At 44.2% G+C, this 23,110-nt stretch overlaps 2 protein-coding genes across 2 annotated transcripts in view; one reads left to right on the forward strand and one right to left on the reverse strand.

Annotated features, from left to right (window-relative positions):
• Nucleotides 1–5,241, forward strand: part of LOC308480155 (cathepsin Z-like) — a 17,285-nt gene extending 12,044 nt beyond the window's left edge. The window contains 2 exon segments of the mRNA XM_081011554.1: nucleotides 1,376–1,538; nucleotides 3,456–5,241. Of these exon segments, the coding sequence (XP_080867680.1) occupies nucleotides 1,376–1,538; nucleotides 3,456–3,569 (277 nt within the window). The 3' untranslated portion in view covers nucleotides 3,570–5,241.
• On the reverse strand, nucleotides 5,201–22,947 carry NELFCD (negative elongation factor complex member C/D). The gene is made up of 15 exons (XM_081011232.1): nucleotides 22,790–22,947; nucleotides 21,377–21,489; nucleotides 21,119–21,228; nucleotides 20,503–20,612; nucleotides 18,789–18,896; nucleotides 17,481–17,633; nucleotides 16,915–17,045; nucleotides 15,163–15,328; nucleotides 13,739–13,873; nucleotides 12,946–13,085; nucleotides 11,744–11,858; nucleotides 10,006–10,101; nucleotides 8,429–8,569; nucleotides 6,884–7,013; nucleotides 5,201–6,373 (listed from the first exon to the last, which is right to left on the reverse strand). Exons 1-15 carry the CDS (start codon nucleotides 22,859–22,861, stop codon nucleotides 6,339–6,341), a joined length of 1,755 nt encoding a protein of 584 aa, XP_080867358.1. The 5' UTR covers nucleotides 22,862–22,947; the 3' UTR covers nucleotides 5,201–6,338.
• Nucleotides 22,948–23,110: the final 163 nt, after the last annotated feature.

Below are 23,110 nucleotides of genomic sequence, written 5' to 3' on the forward strand. Positions count from 1 at the left end.
GGTCAAGGATGATGGGAGTTGTAGTTCATCAACAAATGGAGGGCTACAGATTTCCCCACCTCTTCTTTAAAAAACAAAAACCAGTGAAACAGCCTTGCAATACTGTAAAGCAAATTGGTTAGCAACTTATTCTTTGTTTTAGCCCACACAAGGTGCCAGCCCACATAAGTCTGCTTGCAAAGTGTAAAAACACAACTCAAAGCAAAACAGGAGAAGTTATATGGCAACAGAACAAAGTAATTTAAAAACACAGACCAGTTTCACTTTTATTTCTTTAATGAAGTAAAAATGGCAGTCTAGATTCTAGCAGGCGCTGTGGAAAACCCCCTTTCTAAAATAGCTCTCTTAACTGAAGTTAGGCCTAAATTAGGGAAGAAAAACTGCCTGAAATAAATCTGTTTTAAAAATCTACTTAAGAATTTGCTTAGGAGCCATCTAAGCCTCCCACCCGTGGTGGGAAGGAACTTCTGTAGTATGAAAATAATGTAATTCAGCCCCCCCAACTGGTGCCCTCTAGATGTTTTGGATTATAATTCCTTTCACCCCACTAGCTGGAGCTGATGAAAGTTGCCATCCAAAACACCTGATGGGTATTGAGGTTGGAGAAGGCTGATGTAATAAGCGAAAGTGATGTTTTTTTAGTGACCCAGTTTGGTTGAACCTCCTATTCCAGTATACTATGGACGTATTCCCATGTTCAGAATAGCTTCCAAAATTACAATTTAATGCTTGGAAGAATCTTACCAAATGAATAAGACTTCAGTCCTGTTTGCATTTACCTGGGAGTAGGCCCCATTGAACTTTGCGGGACTTGCATCTGAACAGACATTACACACTGCGTTGTAAACTTCACTCTGTTTAACGTGGCCCATTAAATGTGTTTAATGTGTGCCTTTTGGCAGATTTCTGTTTACGAGCTAACTCGGCTTCTACAGTTGCAATTAGACTAGCAACAACTTCCCCATGTCTTCTTTGTGACTGGTCTTTTAAAAACCAAATGTTTTTTCTTAAACTGCAATGACCTCTAGTCTGTCTAAAAGTCTCTAGCAGACCCTGACACCGCCTTTTGAGAGTCCCTCCCCATGGTGTTAGCAAGGCCCACTGAACTCAATAGGATTGACACTGGAGTATATATGTATAGGATTGTACTGTTTATCCTATGAAAGCGCCAATTTGTCTCACGCCTGACGCCCAAGCCAATCTTTGCTCAGACCGTGCACCATATTCCTCAACATTTTCCTGGAAGCCACATTGTTTATTTTAAAAAACCAGACTGAAAACCGTTGACCCTTGCCAGGTTTTTACCCAAAGTGGCTATTCAAAAGCTGTTGGTTTGCATTAGCATTTTTAATTGGATGTAATTTAATTTATACAGCTGTGGGATCATGGCCAGCCCGAAGCTGCACAATTACACCGGAGGACTTTATGCTGAACATCATCTGCTGCCGTCTATAAACCATGTTGTTTCTGTCGCTGGCTGGGGTGTCGAGAACGGAACCGAGTATTGGGTTGTCCGGAACTCTTGGGGCGAGCCATGGGTAAGCAGGAGATGAAGACCGCAAGCAACATCTCTCCACAAAGAGAGGTTGGAGAGTCCTACGGACAGGGCCTTCTCAGTGGTGGCTACCCTGATGCAGTGCAGTTGTAAACGGTGAAGGATGGCTTTGATCCCCTAAGTCAAGGATGAGAAACCTTGTGCCTGGGGGCCAAATGAAACCCTTCTGTCTGGCCCTCAGAAAGGTTCCCAGGACTCCCAAGCCACACACCCTCTTCCACAGGCCGCACCCTTCAACAGCCCTGCTTTGTACTCTTGCCTGACTCAAATCCCTGGGATAGCTCAGTTAATAAAGCATGAGACTTTAAACCCCAGGGTTGTGGGTCCAAATTTGACGTTGAGCAAAAAGATTCCTACATTGCAGGGGGTTGGGACTAGATGACCCTTGTGGGTCCCTTCCTACTCCACATTTCTGTGAAATGTGCGCTCGAACTCTGACAATGCTTCTTCCTTGCTTGGAGGATAGAGGGGAGCGGGAGAGGAAACGAGCCTCCTGCTACACAAAAGCAAAATTTACATCCATTGCTCCGCCCACTTTTGCATCTAGCCATGCCCACCAGTAGCTCATGGCCCTTGAAAGGTTTGCTAGAGAGGAATGTGGCCCTTGGCCAAAAAACAATAACATTCCCTGTCCTAAGTAATAAAGAATAAGAATGTGGAAGGACATTGGACAGAGCAAGTCTCTCACCTTCCATTATATATCTTTGTTGTGGCGCCCCCAGGGCTCTGTGCCCAGTGCAACCGAACCGCTTGTGTTCCCTAAATCAGAGCTTTTCAACCTTTATGGGTTCGCAGCTCCCTTGACCAACTGCCGTCTTTCTATGGCACCCCTGTGGAGCTCAGGAGCCCAGTTCTGTCATCCCTTGCCTGCAGAGCTGGCAGCCTCTCCACCCTTTTTTGAACACCCTTGTGGAGTGTTCCCTCAGCCTCCTCTCTTCTCCCCTCTCTTTGGGAGTCCTCTGGGCAGCCACTGCCGCTGCCCCTCGTCTCTTAAGCTGCTCCAAAGAAAGATGTCGCCCCACAGGGGCCTGGGAAGCTCATAGCTGGGGCTGCTGCAACAAACAGCCATGCAAGGCTTTGGGAGGCAGAGACGCAAGAGGGCATCAGAGGAGGGAGGGGAGGGAAGAGGGACAGAGGCCAGGGTTGCCCACAGACCCCTGACCATCATTCAAGCAGACCTTCTCTACTTGGAGATGCTGGGGATTGAATCTGGGACCTTTTAGATGCAAAGCAGATACTTTGCCAATGAGTAGTCAGTCAAAATAGATTCTTCTGATTTTTAAAAGTTGATGAGGACAATAGCTTGGATTCCTTCTGTTCTGCTCATGGATCAGGGATTTCCTGCCTTGCCACTTCCAAGCTGCAATTCCTTCTACACCCTGTATCTACAGCTGAGCACGGGGAGATCCTCTGGACCGATATACAGGAAAACCAGGAACTCCCCCTGCCACTTTGCATGAGAAGAACTGCTTTTGTTTTCACACAGGGCACTACTGGATTCAAGCTGATAATTGCAATAATCTCTCCAGCAAGGATACAGGCCAGTGTTCTCCTGAGCTCTGGAGCAGGAAATATGGTGTGATTTGCAGGAGTGTATGCCCAAGTTAGCAATAACCAATACCCAACCAACCAGATCAGTGTGTTTTGTGGCTGGAGATGGCAGGGGCCCGTGATCCAGAAACCTGTGATTTCTGCTGCTTGTTAAGATCCCTTGTCCTCCAGTACGTGCACGACAGATCTGGAAAGACAATCTGTTTCTGCCCATGCAGTTACCTGTAGGTGTTTCTGACATGTGTTGTGCAATGAGCATTTTCAGGGCAGCACCATAAGGTGAAAAGTTGGCTGAACATGAAGTTGTCCTGATACACCTGTGTACTGATGCAAATTTATCTCTTTCCAGGGCGAGAAGGGCTGGCTTAGAATCGTAACAAGTGCATATAAAGGGGGGAAAGGAGCATCCTACAACCTTGGCATTGAAGAACAATGTGCTTACGGAGACCCAATTCTTCCTTAACTCTGCTGGAGGAGGATCTGGAAACACATGTTCAGAAGGCAAGGCCCACTGCTTCGCAAAGGGATGAGTTAATACTCTGCAGTGTCCATTAATCACAGAATGGTGAACCTTTATTCTTTCTTGAACTAAACCTTTCTCTTAAAAGAATTCAATGTTGTTTATGAAATGACCCAAAGAATGACATGCACTGATTGCACTGAGAGAAGCAAAGCAAACAGCTTTTATTACTTTTGCATATGGAAATTAGTTAATTTTTATTGTAATTGTTTTATAGCTTTTTGGGTAGGGAGAGACTTTTTTGTTTTTGAAAAAATGTTAATACTGGGGAGCAGAGCTCTTAAATAACTTGAAATTAAATTCCGTATGAAATTATGCAGGTCGTAAATTTATCACTGTACAGGCATAGTGAAGAGGATAAGATGATTTGAATCAGAAAAGCTTGGGAACCTGAGTGCTTCCTTGCTTTCTATAGGGCTAAGCTTTCTTGCTGAAAGTCTTAAAGAGCTGTTCAGTAACAATGATGGTATTACAGAACCAGCTGTTACGTGACAAGCTATTGATGGTCCTCCTTTCAGTCTTGCCCAAAAGTGGGCAACCTGTTATCTTCCAGTAGGTTGTTGGGTCCGCATGCCCCCCCCCCCAATAATCCCAGATCATTCAGGCTGATGGAAATTATGGTCCCCCATCCCTGGACGAGCTCAGGATTTGAACTCATCCATCTACAAGCTGCTGAACTGGCTGGTAAGCATTAAGGAGCAGCTTCCTCTAGCAGTATCAGCTCATATTTTGAACACATGGCATTCTTGTTATTACCCCACACTAACCTATCTCCTCTCCCCTGGAGCTGGGTGCGGCTTTTAAGGCTGCTTAGTGCAGGGTCACAGCTTCTTATCTTGCCTTCTGCAGCCTCCATTCTCTTTCTCATAAGCTGCAGATCAGATCAGAATCCACTAGTTGACTATGGAGGGTTGTGCTAAAACTAGCAGCAGCAGGAGGCCAGCACTCCTTGTGAGATTACAGCTGAGCATTGCCTCCACCCCATTCTGTTCCCCATGGCTTCTGGCACCCACCGTTTCAAGTAAGGGTAAAACAGCGGCTGCAAGCTATTTCTGCACAAGCTCCCCAGGGCATCAGGGGAAGGCAGGCTGTGTGATTTTGTCAACCTATGACCAAGCTCAGCAACGCCACCAGCCAATCACAGCCTGTTTTTGCTCCATATTGGGATTGGCACTAACAAGGGTTGCCAAGTGCCTTGTAAGCTAGAATTCGCAGCTAATGCGGGCTGAGTTTGGTGGCTCATAAGCTAAACAGCCTTGAGCTTTGGGTATTCAGATCCCTTCTGGATTGTAGCACACAACCTGTGAGGGAGATTGTCTAGTTCAGTAGCTAAGTTTCCATGATTACATTTTGCACAGTATTTATTTATATTTAAAATATTCCTTAACCACCCTTCATCAAAAGATTCCAGGGCAGTGCACAGAAGTGTGAATGAAATTGATTTATATGCAACATATCAGTACAATACCATTTAAAACCAACAAGCAAAACCCACAAAGCTTTAGAAAGATAATACATTTTGCCAAGGCATCTACCATGTCTGTGACCGTAATATCTTTAAAGAAACTCACACATTATTTAATAAAAAATGAATTTAATAAAAAATATAACTTAACCTACTTTGTGTCGCTTTCCCTCTTACAGGTACAAGAAAAAATAGTGCTGTTTTGATTTTGATGCACTCAGATAACTTTAACAAGACCTATTTTTACACAGTAATGAAACGTAGCGGTTAAGGTTGAGATTTCCCCTCCAATAAGGCCAGTGATTCTTCACCAGGGTCTGGCAGTAGTATGTAAACACTGTGACACACAAGTAAGCTCTGCCAAGATTGTGTATCAGTTATATATGAAGAAAGGGCTTCATAAGTGGTTTCTGGAATGCAGTAGGAACCAGCAATACTGCAGCTACCTGGCAACTAACAGCTAATGGTTCATTCATAAGTGCCTGCCATTAAGTGGCTGAACACTACCATGACTTTCAGTACAAGACGCACACAAAGATATTTATAACTTGGGGGAGACAAGTAATTTTGTCAATCATCCCATGCAGATGTTTACAGCAGGGGTGGGGAACCTGTGGCCCTTCAGATCTGGACTCCAACTCCCATCAGCCCCAGCCAGCAAGGCCAATGGTAACAGATGATGGGGTTTTTAGTCCAGCATCCTCTGGCAGTCAGCAGGTTCCCCACCCCTTGTTTACCTGATTGTCAGGGATCAAACTGTGTGTGAGAGGTATTTACACGCTACCCTTCTAGGCACAACTATCGCTTGTGCATAAGGGTGTGGGAAGGAATCATTCCCTGTTGGAAATTATTAACACAAGATTTAGCCCTATATGCTGCAAGACATCAACCACACACTGGAAGAATGCATTCCCCCCCAGGGAACTAAGGCTAGGAGCACTAGTGCTAGCTTTCCCCTGACATACATTCAATTCTGCTACACAAACAGCACAGGTCCTATACTTGGAGTCGTAAGCAACTGTGCTCTGTCCTTCCTGATGCTCCAAGGTTTGGGGGCTGGGAAACCAATTAATTTCAGCTAAACTCTGTCCTAGTTTCAACATTTTGGAATCCCAGCAGTGTGAAACTCCTGGTCCACCTAAAACAGCAACCAACAAACTGCTCTTTCTCCCAGTTCTTTGATGCAATTTGCATTAGGTCGCTCTGCAGTTCATCCACAGCAACTGTAACTGGGTGTCTCTGCTGGTTCAGTTGACCATGATGAAGTTCGATTTACAGTGAGCTTTAAAGAAAACAGAGGAAACAAGACATGATGACCTGCATGGCTCATTTTTTTTATCAATTCACACAGAAAACAGATACTGGTTCATTCATTTATACGCCAATCTCTCCTTGCAAAACAGCCCTTCAGTCCCCATGCATGACCACTCAGCATCTCTGCTATCCACTCAATACACTGATAAAGCAGGAGATCCTCATGTGTTACCAAAACTTAAGCCACAAAACATTACCTGGGCTTTAGGATGCCATGAGGCACTTCGGTGCTCAAGTTCCTCAATGTTGATTGCTAGCCCATCTATGGTTTGCATTACAGCAGGCTACAGATGCTTAAATTTCTGCTGGCCAGTGACATTTGTTCTACACTGGTGAGCAGGCCAAGGCCCTGGAAAGGTAGATCACTGCAACACTCATGAGAAGCTTTGTTCAGAAATCCTCAGCTAAATCAACTTGTTAGCTCTGGTGAGGGCTGAATAAACTGAATGGAAACTCAAAAGCATGGGAAACAATTTACCTATGAACTCCGTGACGGGGTCATGCTCGCCTTCGGTCTTAATTGTTCCTGCAATGCTGTCGTTCTCCAGGATCGGAAGAAAAAGCTGCACAAAGTCAGAGGTATACGGAGGAGCAATGACATCCAGCACCTGGGGAGATAACCGAGATAGCAGAAGGTTGTGGCTTACACTGTTTTAACATTTAGAAATAGACATAGTGGTTGATACACTGTCTCCCGATCTCAGAGAGTAGCTTGTCATTTAACTTGGAAACTTATAAACATGCTTCTGCAATTCTGAACACAGAGAACATCCACCTACAGACACAGAGTTGCATGCAGCGTAGTGCTGACTAATGTCTCATTGTTGCAACAGGACTTCTCCCCCTCTCTGCCAATCTGTTCTGGGGTTCCCCCAACCTCCCATGGAAGATTTTGGGTAGGGTGCAGGGCGTCTGCCGGGGGAGGGTGGGGAGGCAGATAGTGCAATGATGTCTGCTTGCATGGGCAGGATGTGCTAGTTGGATCCCATCCACAGCATACAATATAGCCGTTGATGTTTCAGGAAAGGTAGAGATAAGCAAAACGAGGACAGCATTATTCCTTCAGTTTCTGGCAACCGTGCCTTCTATCCAACACAGCATGAAGTAACTGTCCCATCAGCACAAGGATTTACCCTTGTGCAACAGAACCTCCAATCTCCCCCCACATCAAAAACAAAAAACAGGGCCCCCCCCCAGGGTTGGTGGAAAACCCAGAACAGATTTAGTGGGCAGGTGAGGGAGGAGAAGAAGAAGAAGAGTTTGGATTTGATATCCCGCCTTTCACTCCCCTTCAGGAGTCTCAAGGCGGCTAACATTCTCCTTTCCCCTCCTCCCCCACAACAAACACTCTGTGAGGTGAGTGGGGCTGAGAGACTTCAAAGAAGTGTGACTGGCCCAAGGTCACCCAGCAGCTGCATGTGGAGGAGCGGAGACGCGAACCCGGCTCCCCAGATTACGAGACTACTACTCTTAACCACTACACCACACTGGCTCTCAGAAGAATGTTCCATTGTACAAGTGTAAATCTTTGAACTGATAGGACAGTTGCTTCGTGTTATACTGGACGTAAGCCCATAAGTCTAGCAGCAATCAAAAGATTCCAAATCATTTCTGTATGTTTAAGTTCTATTTGTCCCATCTACAATATCAGAACAAAACTGTCCTGAGAGCCATGTGATATTCGAAGCCTTGCTCCAAGTGCCTTGCCTTCAGAGGTTACTTGGGTGGTGACCACCAACAGCCTTTTCTGTGATGGCACTCTGGCTATATTCCCTTCTCAGAAATATAAGTTTGGCTACATTATCATTTAGGTGCTTTTCTGGCCTTTTAGTGGATGACTTGACTATAGGCTTGGATCTTTTGTTTTTACTTGGTTGAAAGGCTTATTAAGGACAAAGGGATACCCGTGTTGCAAATAAAATAGCCAAAAGGCCACAACATAGTCTTAAGATTCCCATTTTAATGAGCAAGTGCAAAGTAATCTGCATAAACACAGCTTTGCAGGTTCCACATAGTCACTGACCTCCGTCACAAAGTATCTGATCAGGGAAATGTCCGTGTCTAGCTTCTCGAGACACTTCCGTATGTAGCCAACCACTGGAAGGACGTATCCTCGACTGAGCAAGTGAACCATCCTGTCCAGAAGGGTTTTTTTAAGTTCCAGCTGAAAGGACAAACAAGGCAGGACGTTTATCTTTGAAACTCAGCCTAAGTAAACTCTTAAGACAACGTAACTGAGGGATGTGTTCATTCTCTAGCAAAGATTCCAAACTGCATTAACCATAGGCATTAACCATTTAAAGAAGACAAGACCTGCCTTGCTGAATGAGAAGAAGGGCTGCTCTTGCTCGTGGGTCTGATTCACACAGAGTAGCCTCTGAATGAGGATGTAGGGAAGCTTCCTTTGGCAGCCTATGCCTGGAATGGAACCCCCACATCCAGCCCTCTTGATCTTGCTCTGGAGAAGGAAAGGATTGCTGACTGCCCTCAGCAATGCCCCACTTTGTCCTACCAGCTTGTCATTTCTGAGAGTTCTGCCTTCGCTGCTCCTTCTGCCATGAGCTGCTTTTTCAGATGTCTCTGGAGAGTTTGCAAGCGGCAACAAATCACTTCCTATGTTCCAAACATCTGGTTCTCTGAGGCAGCGTCCCGCTGAACACTGAGGTTACATTCAGCTCTCGTAACTAATGGCAGTTTGCTCGATCTATCTTCCCTGTATCTGTTCCCCTTTCTGAAACCCAGGATCACCACTAAACTGCAAGGGCAAATTCCACAAATAAGCGTTTTGTGAAATACTACTTTTTGCCTGCCCACTGACTTGCCAGTCAGTGCCAGCTCAAGGCCTAAATCTATTATGCCAACAAAGTTATGTAAACTTTTATAGCCTTGGGTGAAGAAGTTACGCAACTCTTGATTTTTGGCACAACAGACAATTGGCAAGGATATCAGCCGAGATGGGAGGTACTGAAAAGCCCTTACTCATGATGCATCTGCCTAGTTCTTGCCAGCTGAACCCACGTACAGGAGAATGTAGAAGAACAAACTCTCTCTTTTCTTGGCCCCACAAGAAGATTATATCCTCCATCAATGAGAATATGGAGATGTAACTTTCATTTCTTAGTACAAGGATGGGGAAAGCAGTCTCCAGCTACTGCTGAACTCAAACTTCCCTCAGCCCTAGGCAGTATTGTCTGATCAGAGATGACTGGAATAGGATTTGGCAACAGATCATTTGGAAGGGGAATACTGCAGGATTCTCCCATACTCTGATTTGTTCAGTGTCTCTTAAATAAAAGCAGAATTCTGCCCAGCAACTACAAGGCACAGTTATTTCCCACAAAAATCCTTCACTCTCTTTCCTGCAGACGCCTGCTAAATTCTGCAGAAGAGAAGAATCCCCAAGATCAGGGGCCAACAGGACAGTGTTGCCTATGCTACAAAAGTGGCATAAAGATTTGCAGCCCCTGAACACGCCCCCACCAGCAACTTCACAAAACAACAGCTCCCAGGATTGCTTGGGCAACCTGCTTCAGTTCTGTAGGCACAGAAGTGAGGAGAAAAAAGGCCTGAGCAAAATCTAAACCCCTGAATTTCCATCACCTGTTCCATAACATCGAGCTGAGAGTGCTCCGTCTCAAAGAGTTTGACCAGAAGCTGCAGGACCAGAGGATGAAGGAGTTGATGGCATGTACTGATCTGCAAACCAGAAGGCAAACATGTAAGGTCCTCTAGACTCCTATTAAGACACACATTCTTAAAACACATTCTGGATAGCTCAGTTGGTTAGAGCGTGGTGCTGATAACGGCAAGGTTGCAGGTTTGACCCCCGGATGGGACAGCTGCATATTCCTGCATGGTTGTGGGGTTGGACTCGATGATCCTCAGGGTTCCTTCCATCTCTACAATTCTATTATTATAAGAAAACATATTAACGTACATCACAGCCCCTCATTCCAGAGTTCCAAGCTTCACCAACCCAGATGGATCACCTGCAAAAAATTTCACCTTCTAGCAAATACCCAACTTGGAATTCTTAAACACAGAGTCTGGGTCCGCATACACACAGCAGAAAGAGGTGGCCTAATAGGCTCTGCCACTTCAGCCTGAACACAGGGCACCTCACTTTCAAAACTCCCCCACACACAAAGGACTAAACTAGGATGAGAGAGGAAGAGTCTAGGCCAGATTTTTTAAAAACACACTGGGGTTTTTTATTTTTGTTTAAACGGCAATGTTAAAAAATGTGATCCTACCTGTCGTAGTCTGATATGCTATCCATCCTAACACCTCAAATTGCTGCAGGTGCAGACAAGACAGTAGTCAGTTCAGAACCGTTACCAGCTAGTGGCTGACTGAAGGGGTAAATGCAAGCCACATTTCTAAGCTGTTTCTAAAATACAGTACATGCTTCCACGATTGCTCATGGACAAGGGGTAGAAAAAATCTGGGCGCAGGGGATGGAAAAGGATGTGAACTGTTTGCTGAAAAGGATGCCTCTTTTCTGCTGACAGGGCTTTGCAGCTGATCTTTCTGCTACAGTACTACAGTCGTACCTTGGAAGTTGAACAGCTTAGTTCCCAAACGTTTTGGCTCCTGAACATCGCAAACCCGGAAGTGACTGTTCCGGTTTCCGAACTATTTTTGGAAGCCAAATGTCTGACGGGGCTTCAGCAGCTTCCGATTGGCTGCAGGACCTTCCTGCAGCCAATCAGAAGCCGCACTTTGGTTTTCGAACGTTTTGGAAGTCAAACGGACTTCTGGAACGGATTCCGTTCGACTTCCAAGGTACAACTGTATTATTATTAGCCAATCACTTTAATGATTATGTCTATTGTTTTCTATCTGTTATTATTTTATCACCAGCCTGGTATTTTATGATATGGTGGTCTAGAAATACCACGATAAATAAATTAAAATAAATGCATGGGCCTTAACCGCCACACAGAGCTTTTAACTTTGCCACTTCTGACAATCTTAGCCAGGGCTATGCAGTTATCCCACAATTCTGGGCAAGTGAAGAATTTGATACTGGATCAAATGCTCAGCATCCCCTAAATACCAGCTTTCACTTAAGAACAAACTGAAGCTTCTATCCTCATGGTTGGAAAAATGGGGCACTTGAATACATACGCATGCAAAGCCTGATGAACTTGCAACAATCAGAGGGGATGTGAGTGCGATTTCCAGTGGTTAAGAGCTGGAGCTTCAACGCCCTGCAAAACACTTTGCCCCTTCCCCCCAGGACCAGCAGAAGTAAATCACACAAAACACATTATTTGTCATGTCGAATTAAATGTAGTGTGCATGCACACAGACACACATACAGCCCTGACCTTACCTCATCCAACAGCGCCAAGTGCACTGGAGTATGATCAGTCTGAAGCTGGAAATAGCGGGGCTCTGACACTGTCCAGTCGACCCATTTCAGAACCCCCATTGCTACTACTGGAAACCTAAAAGATATAGGGAAGCCGTGCTAAATATTATTTAATGATTTATGTATTTACAGTATGCACTCCTATTTTAAAAAATTCAAGGTGGTATGCAACATGAGAGAGTAAACTCAGTAAAACAAGAAAACATCAATTAATACTGATTGGTTTCAAAAAGAAAATTCATCTTGCAGAGGCCCATCTGTCCCGAACATGCTACAGCTGAATGCTTCAACCTGTTGTCCATTGGAAGCTTCCAGATCTGAATGTCCGCTAGGACAACACCATTTCTCTTTTGCTGTTGCAGTCTTTCCAGTCTGACATTGCCTCATGTGACCCTGAGCTGTGGGCCCAATCTGGAAAATGCCTGAGCTGCAGAACAATACTGACCTCCACACAGGAAGGGGTGCTTGTTGTTTCTTCTGTGGATTAATGTTGGAAAAACAGATCCTAACCTTTTAAGGAAACTGATTTGCTTTAAACAAGGGTACTGAAAGTCTCTCCCCATGACACAGAAGCCTAGCTCAGCACTGAGCGGTATATTATGAACTAATACAATAATAAAATGATAATGATATTATTAATACTAATAGGTGGTATTCAACTCTTGCATTCAAACAGGGCAAGAATCTCCACTTGCACAACAGGACTTTGCCCCACACCTTCTCTAAATTTGTTCCAAAGGGTTGGGGGAACTCCTAGAACAAACTTTGGGTTTATGTTACACAGGGTGGAGGGGCAGAGCAGGGAAGAATGTTCTGTTGTACAAAGAGAAATTCACTCACAGAACAAGAGACTCACTGCTCTGTTGGATTCCACTTAATAATAAACAAAGAAACAACAGGCAAGGATCAAGGTCCAAACAGTTAGCAGCCCATGGAAATAACCTTCATCCTAAGGTTATCAACAGCTGCAGTGAACATATGTGTTTCATTTGTATTTCAGTATTTATTATTGTAAGCTGTCCAGAAATGTTATTAGCCGGCATATAAACAATATATGGCATATAAATATCTGTACCAAGGAAAAGCACAAAACTGAAGTGTTTCCACGTTAATGCCAGCTTTACTCTCAAGCAAATTAGTCAAAATCTTCTTCCAAGATTTACCTGATGCACTGGTAGAGGGTACTCAGTTCTGCTACGAGTTCGGAGGCGCCTTTATTTTCATTGCAACAAAGATTGTGAACAGTTTCAATCGCTTTTGTGGTGGACTTGAGTTCATCTTTATTTATGCTCACTCTCTTGTTCTAAAAGTGTGATAAAATGTGGTATGGGAGACAAGAAGAGTCATGAGTGGCCCACGGTACAGATTGCATTTTCATCAGCCTTCCTGAAGAGTCAATGTTTTTGAGCTCTCTGCATGCCTTTCACTTTCCAAACAAGATAATATCATTAAGTAACGTGCAGAAGAATTTCCAATCTGATGCCATGAAGCTATGCAAGGACAATTTATTGATCAAAGTGGAAGATGACCCATTTATATCCTAAGGGAAGGAGCCATGAAGGCATGCAATAGCTGCTGGGTCAACAGGTTCATTTGATAGCATAAAACTGAGATGGCTCAAGCTATCAGCTGGCTACTGTCTTTTATCCTCAGTCCCCCTACCCCAAACCTGTAATATAAGGATGCCAATAGAAACTCACCTGGCAGGCTTGTTGTATACTGAGGTACTGTACAAAAAACACTTTGAGCATTTTTTAAGATGCTCTGTAAAAGAAACTCAAGTTGTTGTTGTTGTTGTTTTTAAGCTGGTTATAAGTTATCACTTCTGGCAAGACAGGAGTCAAGCTTACAGCTTTATTCTAAATTACGATGAAACATAACACAAGCACATCCTTTTCCTGCTTTAATGCACCAGTTTACTCCTAAAGCAATAGAACAGCACTCAACTGAGCTTACCTTTTTCCATGTTTCCACAACGCTAGCTGCATATGCCAAAATATGAATATATTTGTGTTTATGGTCCTGATTGATCTTGGCACCTGGCTTAAACAGCGATAGCATGAAGAGATCCAGGAAAGCAGGAACTCTGATCTGAGAAACAGTAATACAGGACGTCTATATGAGCCAGAGTGGTGTAATGGTTAAGAGTTTCGGACTAGGACCTGGGACACCAGGATTCAAATCCCTACTCAGCCATGAATCTCACAGGGTGACCTTGGCCCAGCCACTGCCCCTCAGCTTAACCTACCTCACAGGGTTGTTGTGGGGATTAAATGAGGAAAGGGGATAAGCATGTGGGCCACCTGTGAGCTCCCTGGAGAAAAATAGCATATAAATGCAATATGGTTGTGATAAATTGATAAACAATAAAAAAACATGACAAGAGGCGGTTCATGCAAAACCACGATTTTAAGAGTCACCAAATGCAGAATCTGTATCATGATCATGTTTCTAGTAAAGTGGATTTTGTAGACAAGGTTTAGTAAGAGTCCTAATGCCGTAATCAAAATGCCATTTCAATTAAAAATACCAAGAGAGTTGATTTTACCCAAATCACATCGAACCCCCAAACCACTGAAAAGCCTGGTCAACAGGATGGCCTAGAGCGGGGGGGGGGGGACTTGTGGTCCTCCAAGATGTTGTTGGACTCGCGCTCCCATCAGTCACAGCCCAGACGGCCAACGGACTGGGATCATGGGAGTTGTATTTCAGCACCAACTAGAGGGCCACAAATTTCCCTATCCTTGGCCTAGATAATAAATAGACTGCAAACACACTTGTTTTTATTTTTGTCCTCGTTATCCAAGGCAAGCTGTGTTACAGCACCAAGGATGAGGAAGGTAAACATAACATCTTTTTGGAGTCGGGGAAAGTTCATAGAGCAGTTTACAACTGAAAGTCATGAATCCCTTGTCTCAGTCACAACTCTGAAGGTAATCTTATGCAAGCCACTGCCTCTCAGCCTCTCGACTAGTATATGTCCTACCTTAATATGGCTGTAGAAGGGGATGCAATGAGACAGTGTATGTGAAGCATTGTGGACTTTGAATAACTTTCTAAATATACTAGCAATTATTATTAGGCATTGTGTTATTAGAGGTACTAAGGGATATTTCTCTTTTCCTTACATTCATAGTGTCTGTGCAACTGTTAGCAACTCAGGTGAAAAACAGCAAAGGTTAGAGAGAAAGGAGGTAAGCCAAGATGCAAAGGTGCCTTATGAGATACTTAAAAGCACGTTAATTCACAAGAAGAGGCTATAACTGTGCAGTGAAGGAGTGGGAGCAATGAGGTGCTTTACATGCTTTGCACAGTCCTTGATACCATTGAAAGCGTAGCAGGAAAAAAAAGCTTCTTCAAAAGAAGCTACTGATACTTACCAGCTCTACCGGAGGAGGATCCATGCTCGAAAACATTTTGTGCAAGACTGTGATGTCTGCTGGGTTCAACGCTCCTTTCGATAACATGGCACCAAGTGCTTGGCAGGCTCGAGGGTACGAGGCAGCCGTTCCCAGAGCTAAAGTGATCTGACTAGCATCGTGGCCTCTTGAGAAGGTCAAAACAAGAGATAATTTTAGGTGATCTGTAGACTAAGAGGTGCTAGATTGCCAACAGGAGCAGACAATATTAAACAACTTCCAAGGGTGCTGAGCAGGTTAAAAATGACCCAAAAGAACCCCATGATCAAGATACGCAGAGCAGCATCCTTCAGATTGGCTTTGGGCCCAGAAGCGCTTATCATCAAATAAATTACTTATCATCTAGCCCATTGCTGCATTGCATTATTAAATTTACTTATACAGTGGTACCTTGGTTTAATAACAGTCCTGTTTACGAACTATTCAGTATAAGAACTCCGCAAAACCAGAAGTAGTGTTCCAGTTAGTGAACTTTACCTCGGGTCTATGAACGGAAGCCGAATGGTGGAAGGGCATGAAGCCTCATTAGGGAAAGCATGCCTCGGTTTAAGAATGGCTTTGGTTTAAGAATGGACTTCCGGAATGGATTAAGTGTCAGGAAAAAGCACCAAGGCAAAAGCCAGCTCCAGATGGCTGGAATGCAAAACAGTGCAGATGTACTGTTGGAGAAAAGGTGGAGCCTATTCTCTGTACTGAGCACCGGATGTTAGCTCAGTGTGTCATCTGACCTGTACTGGAAGTACAGGGGAGGAGTGTGAGACTCTTCTGATGGAGTCTGAAGGGAACAGTCACATTTCTATGTACTGTTGAATGACAGGAATAAAACATGTAGAAAGGACTCCTGTCTGTCTCATTTCCCCTCCCTGGGGAGAATGCAGGGAGGGAGAGAAGCAGAGAGAAGCAGAAGGTGTGTCCTGCTCACGTTTGAGGAGGATCGCCGGGTTTGTTTACCTAGCCTGCCGGGATCGCAGACGGACGGTAAACAACAGTATCTCGCTCAATTGCCTCGGGGGAGGCCAGGTACCTCTGCCTGTGGGCTGATGATACTAACATTAAGTTCATAAAACGAGGTACCACTGTACTTTGATGATTGTTTCAATTATTAATACATAGTTCACACACTTGTTTCCCTATCCTGCCTTTTCCTAAGCCCCAGATCTGCTTAACCCCAGAAACTAATTGAAAACACAAGCTAAACAATCTTACAAAATGTCTGAAAGATGTTCGGGCAGCAATGACCCCTCTATAGGAGTAGGGAGTTGTGCAGCTGTGCATCAGTTATTAACAATGCCTTCCTTTATGCCCTCATAATTCAAACACGAACGGAAAGGTCCTCCTTTGCCTATCTTAAGACACTGCTGCAGGACACTGTGGAGTCTTTCAGTTCGGAAATACCTGCTGATTTGTGCATGAAACACAGCTGTAAGTCCTCCTATTCCCAGGAGTCAGAAGGCTTTGTGTACTCCCAATGATGCACCTAAGGCAGAAGGGTTGCTCTGGGAAAAACCACGAAAACCTGTATGCCAGGTATTCTGCCAGCTCTATGTTCGCACGCCATACTTTAGTTTCAACTAACTTCCTAAAATGAACTGCACAAGTGGGTTGGATCAGGTTTCCTTTTTCGCCAAGCTTACATCTAAACTGGGAGAGCACAGGGCAAGCAGAGCCACAGATAAATTCAGAAAAAGAGCTTTAAATGCAGTAAGATCTTACTTCTCGTGAGCAAACCGCTGAACCTCTTGAGCAATCCTGCGTACAGCAGAGCCACCTTGCTCTTCTTGAGATAATATGGACATTATCGCTTGGGCAAAGAGATACGTGTGTTCACCATGGCACACCATTTTCTGCAAATACACCGAGACACAGATGAGCAACTGCTCTAGGAACGACCAGCCCTTTCAAAAGGTAGTAATAACAGTATCTTCCGATTTATGGAAGCAGAGGCAACAAAAAAAGTGGTCTGGCATGCTTAGCTGAGATGGGAATAGGAGAGAATCTTCTCTGTATCATTCCAATTTTAGTGTAGCAAAATTGCAAGCACAATAGCAGAGAATTTAGGAGGACATCAAAATATTCTGGAGTACAGAACTCATTTTCTGTAGTCAGCAGGGAAATGGGAGTCTGGCCGTGCAGCTTTGGCATATTGGGAAAGGGCCCAAAAGGTGTCACTTGTCTCAGTACAATTTATGGACGGCTCCTCACATCCTCCTCAAATCAGGGAGCTTCGGGACATCAGATGCATCATAAAAAACAAGAATTAGAGTAGGAAAGAGACTTACAGCAAACTCAGGTAGATTCTTCTCCAGGTTTTCTTCCCCACCATCTAGGATAGTAGCCAGAGAAGTACGCAGTACTCGAGAAAAAACTTCCAACTGCTGGCATGCTGTTGAAACGCTGGTTATCTCCCCTTGGTACCCAGCGTCAGAGATAAGCTGTAACAAAAGCATCAACAGCTGAGTCAACTGCAGCACTTGCAGGCCAAAGTGAAGTTCACGCTCAGAAGAACTTCTCATGCATGCATTTCGGCAGATACCATTACATTTTCACTGGGCTGAAGCTGAAACAAAACTGTGATCTACTTGAGATTCCTGTATTGCAGGGGGTTGGACTAGATGACTCTCAGGATCTCTTCCAACTATACAATTCTATGATTTTGGGGCCTGTGGACATATTTGCAAACTGGAGAGACTTTCATGCCCACCACGTCGTTATCTCCTGCACCCAAGCATGGACTGCAACCTAAGTCACACCCCATATAAATTTTAAGCACTATTCTACATGTGTAACAGTCATAGAGAATCCTGGGAACTATAGTTGTTAACTGTGCTGATCTCACAGAGGTACAATTCCCAGCAACAAACTACAGCTCCCAGGATTCTCGCATGATTTTCAAAGTGGTAAATAGTGCATTAAATGTATGGTGATGATGGGACCTTAGTTTGCTGACTGCAACAGAATGCTTCTTTCAAGCCAGATGGGTGGGGTATAAACAAATTATTATTATTATTAATTATTATTAATGCTTGCAGCACGGCTTCAGGAAAGCTCACTGTGACAACCTTGGATCCATCTTTGTTGACCACAAAATGTGCCAATAAAAATGAAAAAGAGTGCTAATGTGCTAGCACCTCCGATTTACAGAGGAAACAAGCCCTAACTGGTATCTTAATATTCAGCACACACCACATGCCATTTTCATCTAAAGCAGAGGAGGCTGGTCCATTTGGGCAAGTGGGCCACCAACCTCATTTGCCCTCACTTGCCTGCCTCCTTCCTTACAACCAGCCCTAGTGGATGGTACTGCCTGTCAGCCTTTTTCTCCTCCTTAGCAATGCCCTTGTAGAACTCAAAAGAGAGGAAGATGGAGGCAAAAGTAGAATTAGTTGGCTCCACCTACTGTTGGCCTCCCTACTTTCCACCCTACTGTTCCTAACGAGCACTACCCTGCACTGATATGAAGGAGCACTTTATGTCTGCTGTGCATTTTTGCTGACAGTTTAGCCAGCAAATGGCTCTGCTTCACTCTCTTCCTGCCCCTCTTGCTCATAACATGGTTTTCCAATTGACTGAAACAGATTATTAATTACCTTGACAGTAAAGTTCAGCATGAGACAGTCTGGATGAGCTTCGGCCAGTTTGTAGAACAGATCCCGCCATGTAGTGTGCGCTATCATTTGCTCAAGCCATGCTGGCGTCTGCCAGAAAAAAACAACAACAGAGCATCAGAATGACGCAGTCCTAGAGGCTGAGAAAAATCAACTGAGGCTGCAAAACAGCTTTAGAATTTCCTAAAGAAAAAGCAGTGCTGTCCAGGGGGAAAGGTTGCATTTGCACCTTGGAGCTCGAATGCCTAGTCAACCACAACTTTGCTATCAGTTACCTACAAAGCAGCCAGAAAATGTGTGTGGCGTGTGAAAGACAACTTGCATGTGTTTTTTTTACTGAGATTAACTGGCATTGCACAGAACAGCCCCCAAGGTCTGTGAACCCATGGCAGAAAACAAGATTTGTGTGTGTAGTCAAATGTAAGCTAGTACAAAAATCCCAGGTTGGAAAAAGTAATGGATGAAGCAGCTCTAGGTAGAGTTAAGTATGTAATTATCCTGTTCTGCAGCACAGTGAGACAATGCAAGGCTCAGTGGACGGCAAGAAAACAAAAAGGAGAATAGGCTCTGGTGCTCATTTTTGAACTTACCTGCAGAGGTTCAACATAAATGTGGGTGTGGGGTGTGTGTTATTGTTTTGTTTTGTTTTTACAGGGGTATCTCAGGTTATAAACTTAATTTGTTCTGGAGGTCCGCTCTTAACCCGAAACCATTCTTAACCTGAGGCGTGTTTTCACTAATGGGGCCTCCCGCTGCCACCACCGGTGCACGATTTCCATTCTCATCCTGGGGCAAAGTTTGCAACCTGGAGCAACTACTTCCGGGTTAGCGGAGTTTGTAACCCGAAGCGTTTGTAACCCAAAGTACCACTGTATTATGTATTTTGTGTTTTTATCTTGTATTTTTTATGCTGTGAACCGCCCTGAGATCTATGGATGAAGAGAGGTATACAACTTTAATAAGTAATAATAATAATATTGATGATAATAATAAATTTTGTTTTACCATTTTTTCAAGGTGGTTCTTTAAGTTGTTCAGATTTTAAGAATGCGGTGTCTCTTAAATTTAAAGGACTTACATGCTTCTAAGCTCCCAAAAGAATGTTTTACTCCGAAACATGCATATGCCTCTGGGAAGCATGAGCACGAAAACACTATCTCACTCGTGATCTATATCTACTGATTTACAGAGGATATACTGTACTTTTCCGTGTATAAGACGCCCCCATGTATAAGATGCCCTCTATTTTTTGGGACTAAAATATAAGAAAATGGGGGGAGATGGCACGAAGTTGTTGAGCTTCTTTGGGGAAGGATTCCCCAGAACTGTCGAGCCTTTTTTAGGGAGGAATGCCGAAAATCACTTACCCACACGTGTCGCAAAAGCCACCTCTCGTCTGTCCCATCACCGGCAAAAGCTGCCAATCACCCACCCAACTGCCACAGCATTGGCCAATCAACACCACCCATTGACGCAGCAGCAAATAACACGCACCATAGCCGCTGACAGCAACCAATCAAACGTCCACCCAATGCACTACCCATGTGTAAGACGACCCCCACTTTTTAGCATTATTTTTACAGGGGGAAAACTAGTCTTATACATGGAAATGTACGGTACTCGTTTAAGCTGACTATAGCCAGAAATGCCTTTGAGAAGGATATCATACTTGGCAGCATTAAGTTATGTGAATTACCTCTCCTTCCTCTGTGAAAATTGAATCTGCTTTCCGAGGATCAAAGTGCTTAATCAGCAAGCTTTTCAGGTGGTTTTCCACTGTCTCCTGGACTTGAATGGGCTCAACACCTGCAATGAGAGAGATCCCTGTGTATGAATCTATGTCTGTCAAACAGAAATTCCTTCATGCTTCTTGTGACTAAACCTCGTGACAAGGGAGCACATACAGTACACCCTCTCTCTACCAAACTTAACCAGGTGGCAATTACAGTCAGAAGATGTTAATTTTACAGTACTTTGATTCTGCCGGCAAGCTTTCATATGACATATCTATTTGCATCCCAAGTGTTAGCTACTCAGTTAACTCATCCATTAAAGTGCAGCCGATTCTGAATCATAGGTCTATTCCCTCCTCAATGATAACTCAAAGCAGTAGTCAAAATATTTTAAAGTGACTAATAGGTAGGAAAGATTGGAACCTGAAGGGCCTTTAGTCATGCTTCAAAAAATGAGACAAATTTGCTATAGCAGGCATGTCTTTTTTGCATGCACCATCAGCAATTTTATAAAGGTGCTGTGCAAAAAAAGTAGCAGTCACATACACACACAAGCCCCAACAATTTTTGGGAACATACCTGTTTGAATGAGCCACTCAGCCAAAAGGTTTACTGTCTGAGCTACAGCAGTATAGTTATCTGATAAGAGCTGGATCACATTTTCTGGAGAGCCACCTGCTTGGAAATACCTGTTAAAAGATGCAGGCACCACTTTGAGCCCAACTCTAAAAAATCAAGGAGTATCAAATTTCAAAGTAAATTGCCCCTTAGCTGAGCCAGGTACCACTCCTACCATTCCCTTTTCCACCCACACCACCACAATCACCCTGCCGTTACCTTTTCAAAGTATTAAATATAGAGGGCTCCATGATGTAATCTCGGGTGGAAAATTTCTGCAAACATTCCTGCTGGACACCAGCGTCATCTTCTTCACCATATTCATCATCTTGCTGTTTGAAAGTGCAGAACAATAGTTATTTTCCCCACCACACTGGATTTCTGTTATATGTTGGCAAAGTTAGCTCTCCCCCCGCCCCGGCTTTAAGGAATGCGGTTAGAAAAAAACCAAAACAAAAAATCCCAGCAACACATATTAAACTGCTTTATCCTGTGGCTACAATGTTAACAGTCATACAGGCACAGGAACATAGGATGCTGTCTTTTACTGGGGAAGACTATTGATCCGTCTAGATCAGTTTTACCAATGTCTAGCCAGCGTAGGGTGGGGTGCACCCCAGACAACAAAGCTAATGGTCTGGGATGATGGGAGTTGGAGGCAAATAAACATCCAGACAGCATCATGTGTAGGCTACTCCTAGTTTATGGCAGCTAGCAGTTCTCCGGGGCCTCTAGCAGGAATCTTTTGCAGTCCTATCTGGAGATGCATAACCCTCTGGAAATTTAAAGCAACGGTGTCAGTGTTAGAAACTCAGATGTGAAAGCTAGGAGCTAAAAGGCACCTTAAACCTAGGTTATGGGAGCAACAATAGAACGTCCAGGCGCCCCTTTTTAATGACAAGAACACAAAGCTGAAAATGAATGAACTGCAGCTAAAATATTATGTTCATTTCCCACATGGTCTCGTAGTCCTTCCCCTAATATTCTTAAGAGTCTTCGGAAGTGGGGAAGCAGAAAAAGGTCCTCTTTTCCTTCCAACTCTGCGGTTTAAATCTGAAATCTAAGGCGCAGTACTGTGCCCAGAGCTCAGAAACTTCTCATCCGAATGAAATCCCCTATCGCAAAACGCGCCTAGAATGACGGGAGTTCCGAATGGTGTTCATGCAATAACAACAAGGATAATAAAATGAGGAGCAACACTTCCCCCGTTGCCCTCTTGGTGCTGCTTTTGAACACTTTCATTGTGTAAATAATGTCGTCTTGTCTTTTCTTTTCCTCTTTTGGCTTTTTTATTGCGTATCTTTGTTATTTCTTTATTTTTCCCTATTTTTCTTTTTTTTTACTCCTTTATAAATTTTCTACATAATTTTCTTTTTCTTCGTATGTAAAGAGATAGCATACAATGTTTGTATAGATATGCAAATATTTAATAATAAAGAATAGTATTTTTTTTAAAAAAGAATTTACTACCTACAGCTTTCCTGAAAATAAATCAATCCCCCGGGGAGGCGGGGGGGAATAAGGTTTCCCGCTTGTGCACAGCCTCAGAAAAAGGGGGGTGGGGTTGGGGAATAATAAAGAACGACAAGAAGACCCTCCCCGAAAGACCTCCCTCCGCGGCCCCGCTCTCACCGCCCCTCCGTCGCCGCCGTCGTCCCCCCACTCGGCGGCCGCGCTGCCTCCCAGGTAGTCGGGCTCCTCCATGGGCTCCGCTCGAGCACAGGCCACGTCCGCCTCCCCGCCTCCTCCTCCTCCCTCGAAGGGCCCTCAGGCGACGAGGCCGCAGAGGCACGAAAAGGGAAGAGAGGCCACGCGCACGGACGACTTCCGGGCTTCTTCTCGCGGTTTTAGTGATTCGCCTCGCCCCTCCCCCCGGGGCGGCTTACAGGTTTATAGGCTTCCTTTCCATCGTCGGTTACTATTCTTAGACTCATTTATACCCCGGGACTAAAT

Source organism: Podarcis pityusensis (genome assembly GCF_964106645.2).
Source record: "Podarcis pityusensis genome assembly, chromosome: 6".
Taxonomy (NCBI): domain Eukaryota; kingdom Metazoa; phylum Chordata; class Lepidosauria; order Squamata; family Lacertidae; genus Podarcis; species Podarcis pityusensis.

Excerpts from the sequence above, each read along its gene's own strand:
- NELFCD (XM_081011232.1), bottom strand. The coding sequence starts at position 22,861 with ATGGAGGAGCCCGACTACCTGGGAGGCAGCGCGGCCGCCGAGTGGGGG. Across the intron at positions 21,490-22,789 it reads ACGGCGGCGACGGAGGGGCG|CAAGATGATGAATATGGTGA; the intron begins GTGAGAGCGGGG and ends ACTTTCAAACAG. Across the intron at positions 21,229-21,376 it reads ATATTTAATACTTTGAAAAG|GTATTTCCAAGCAGGTGGCT; the intron begins GTAACGGCAGGG and ends ATCTTTTAACAG.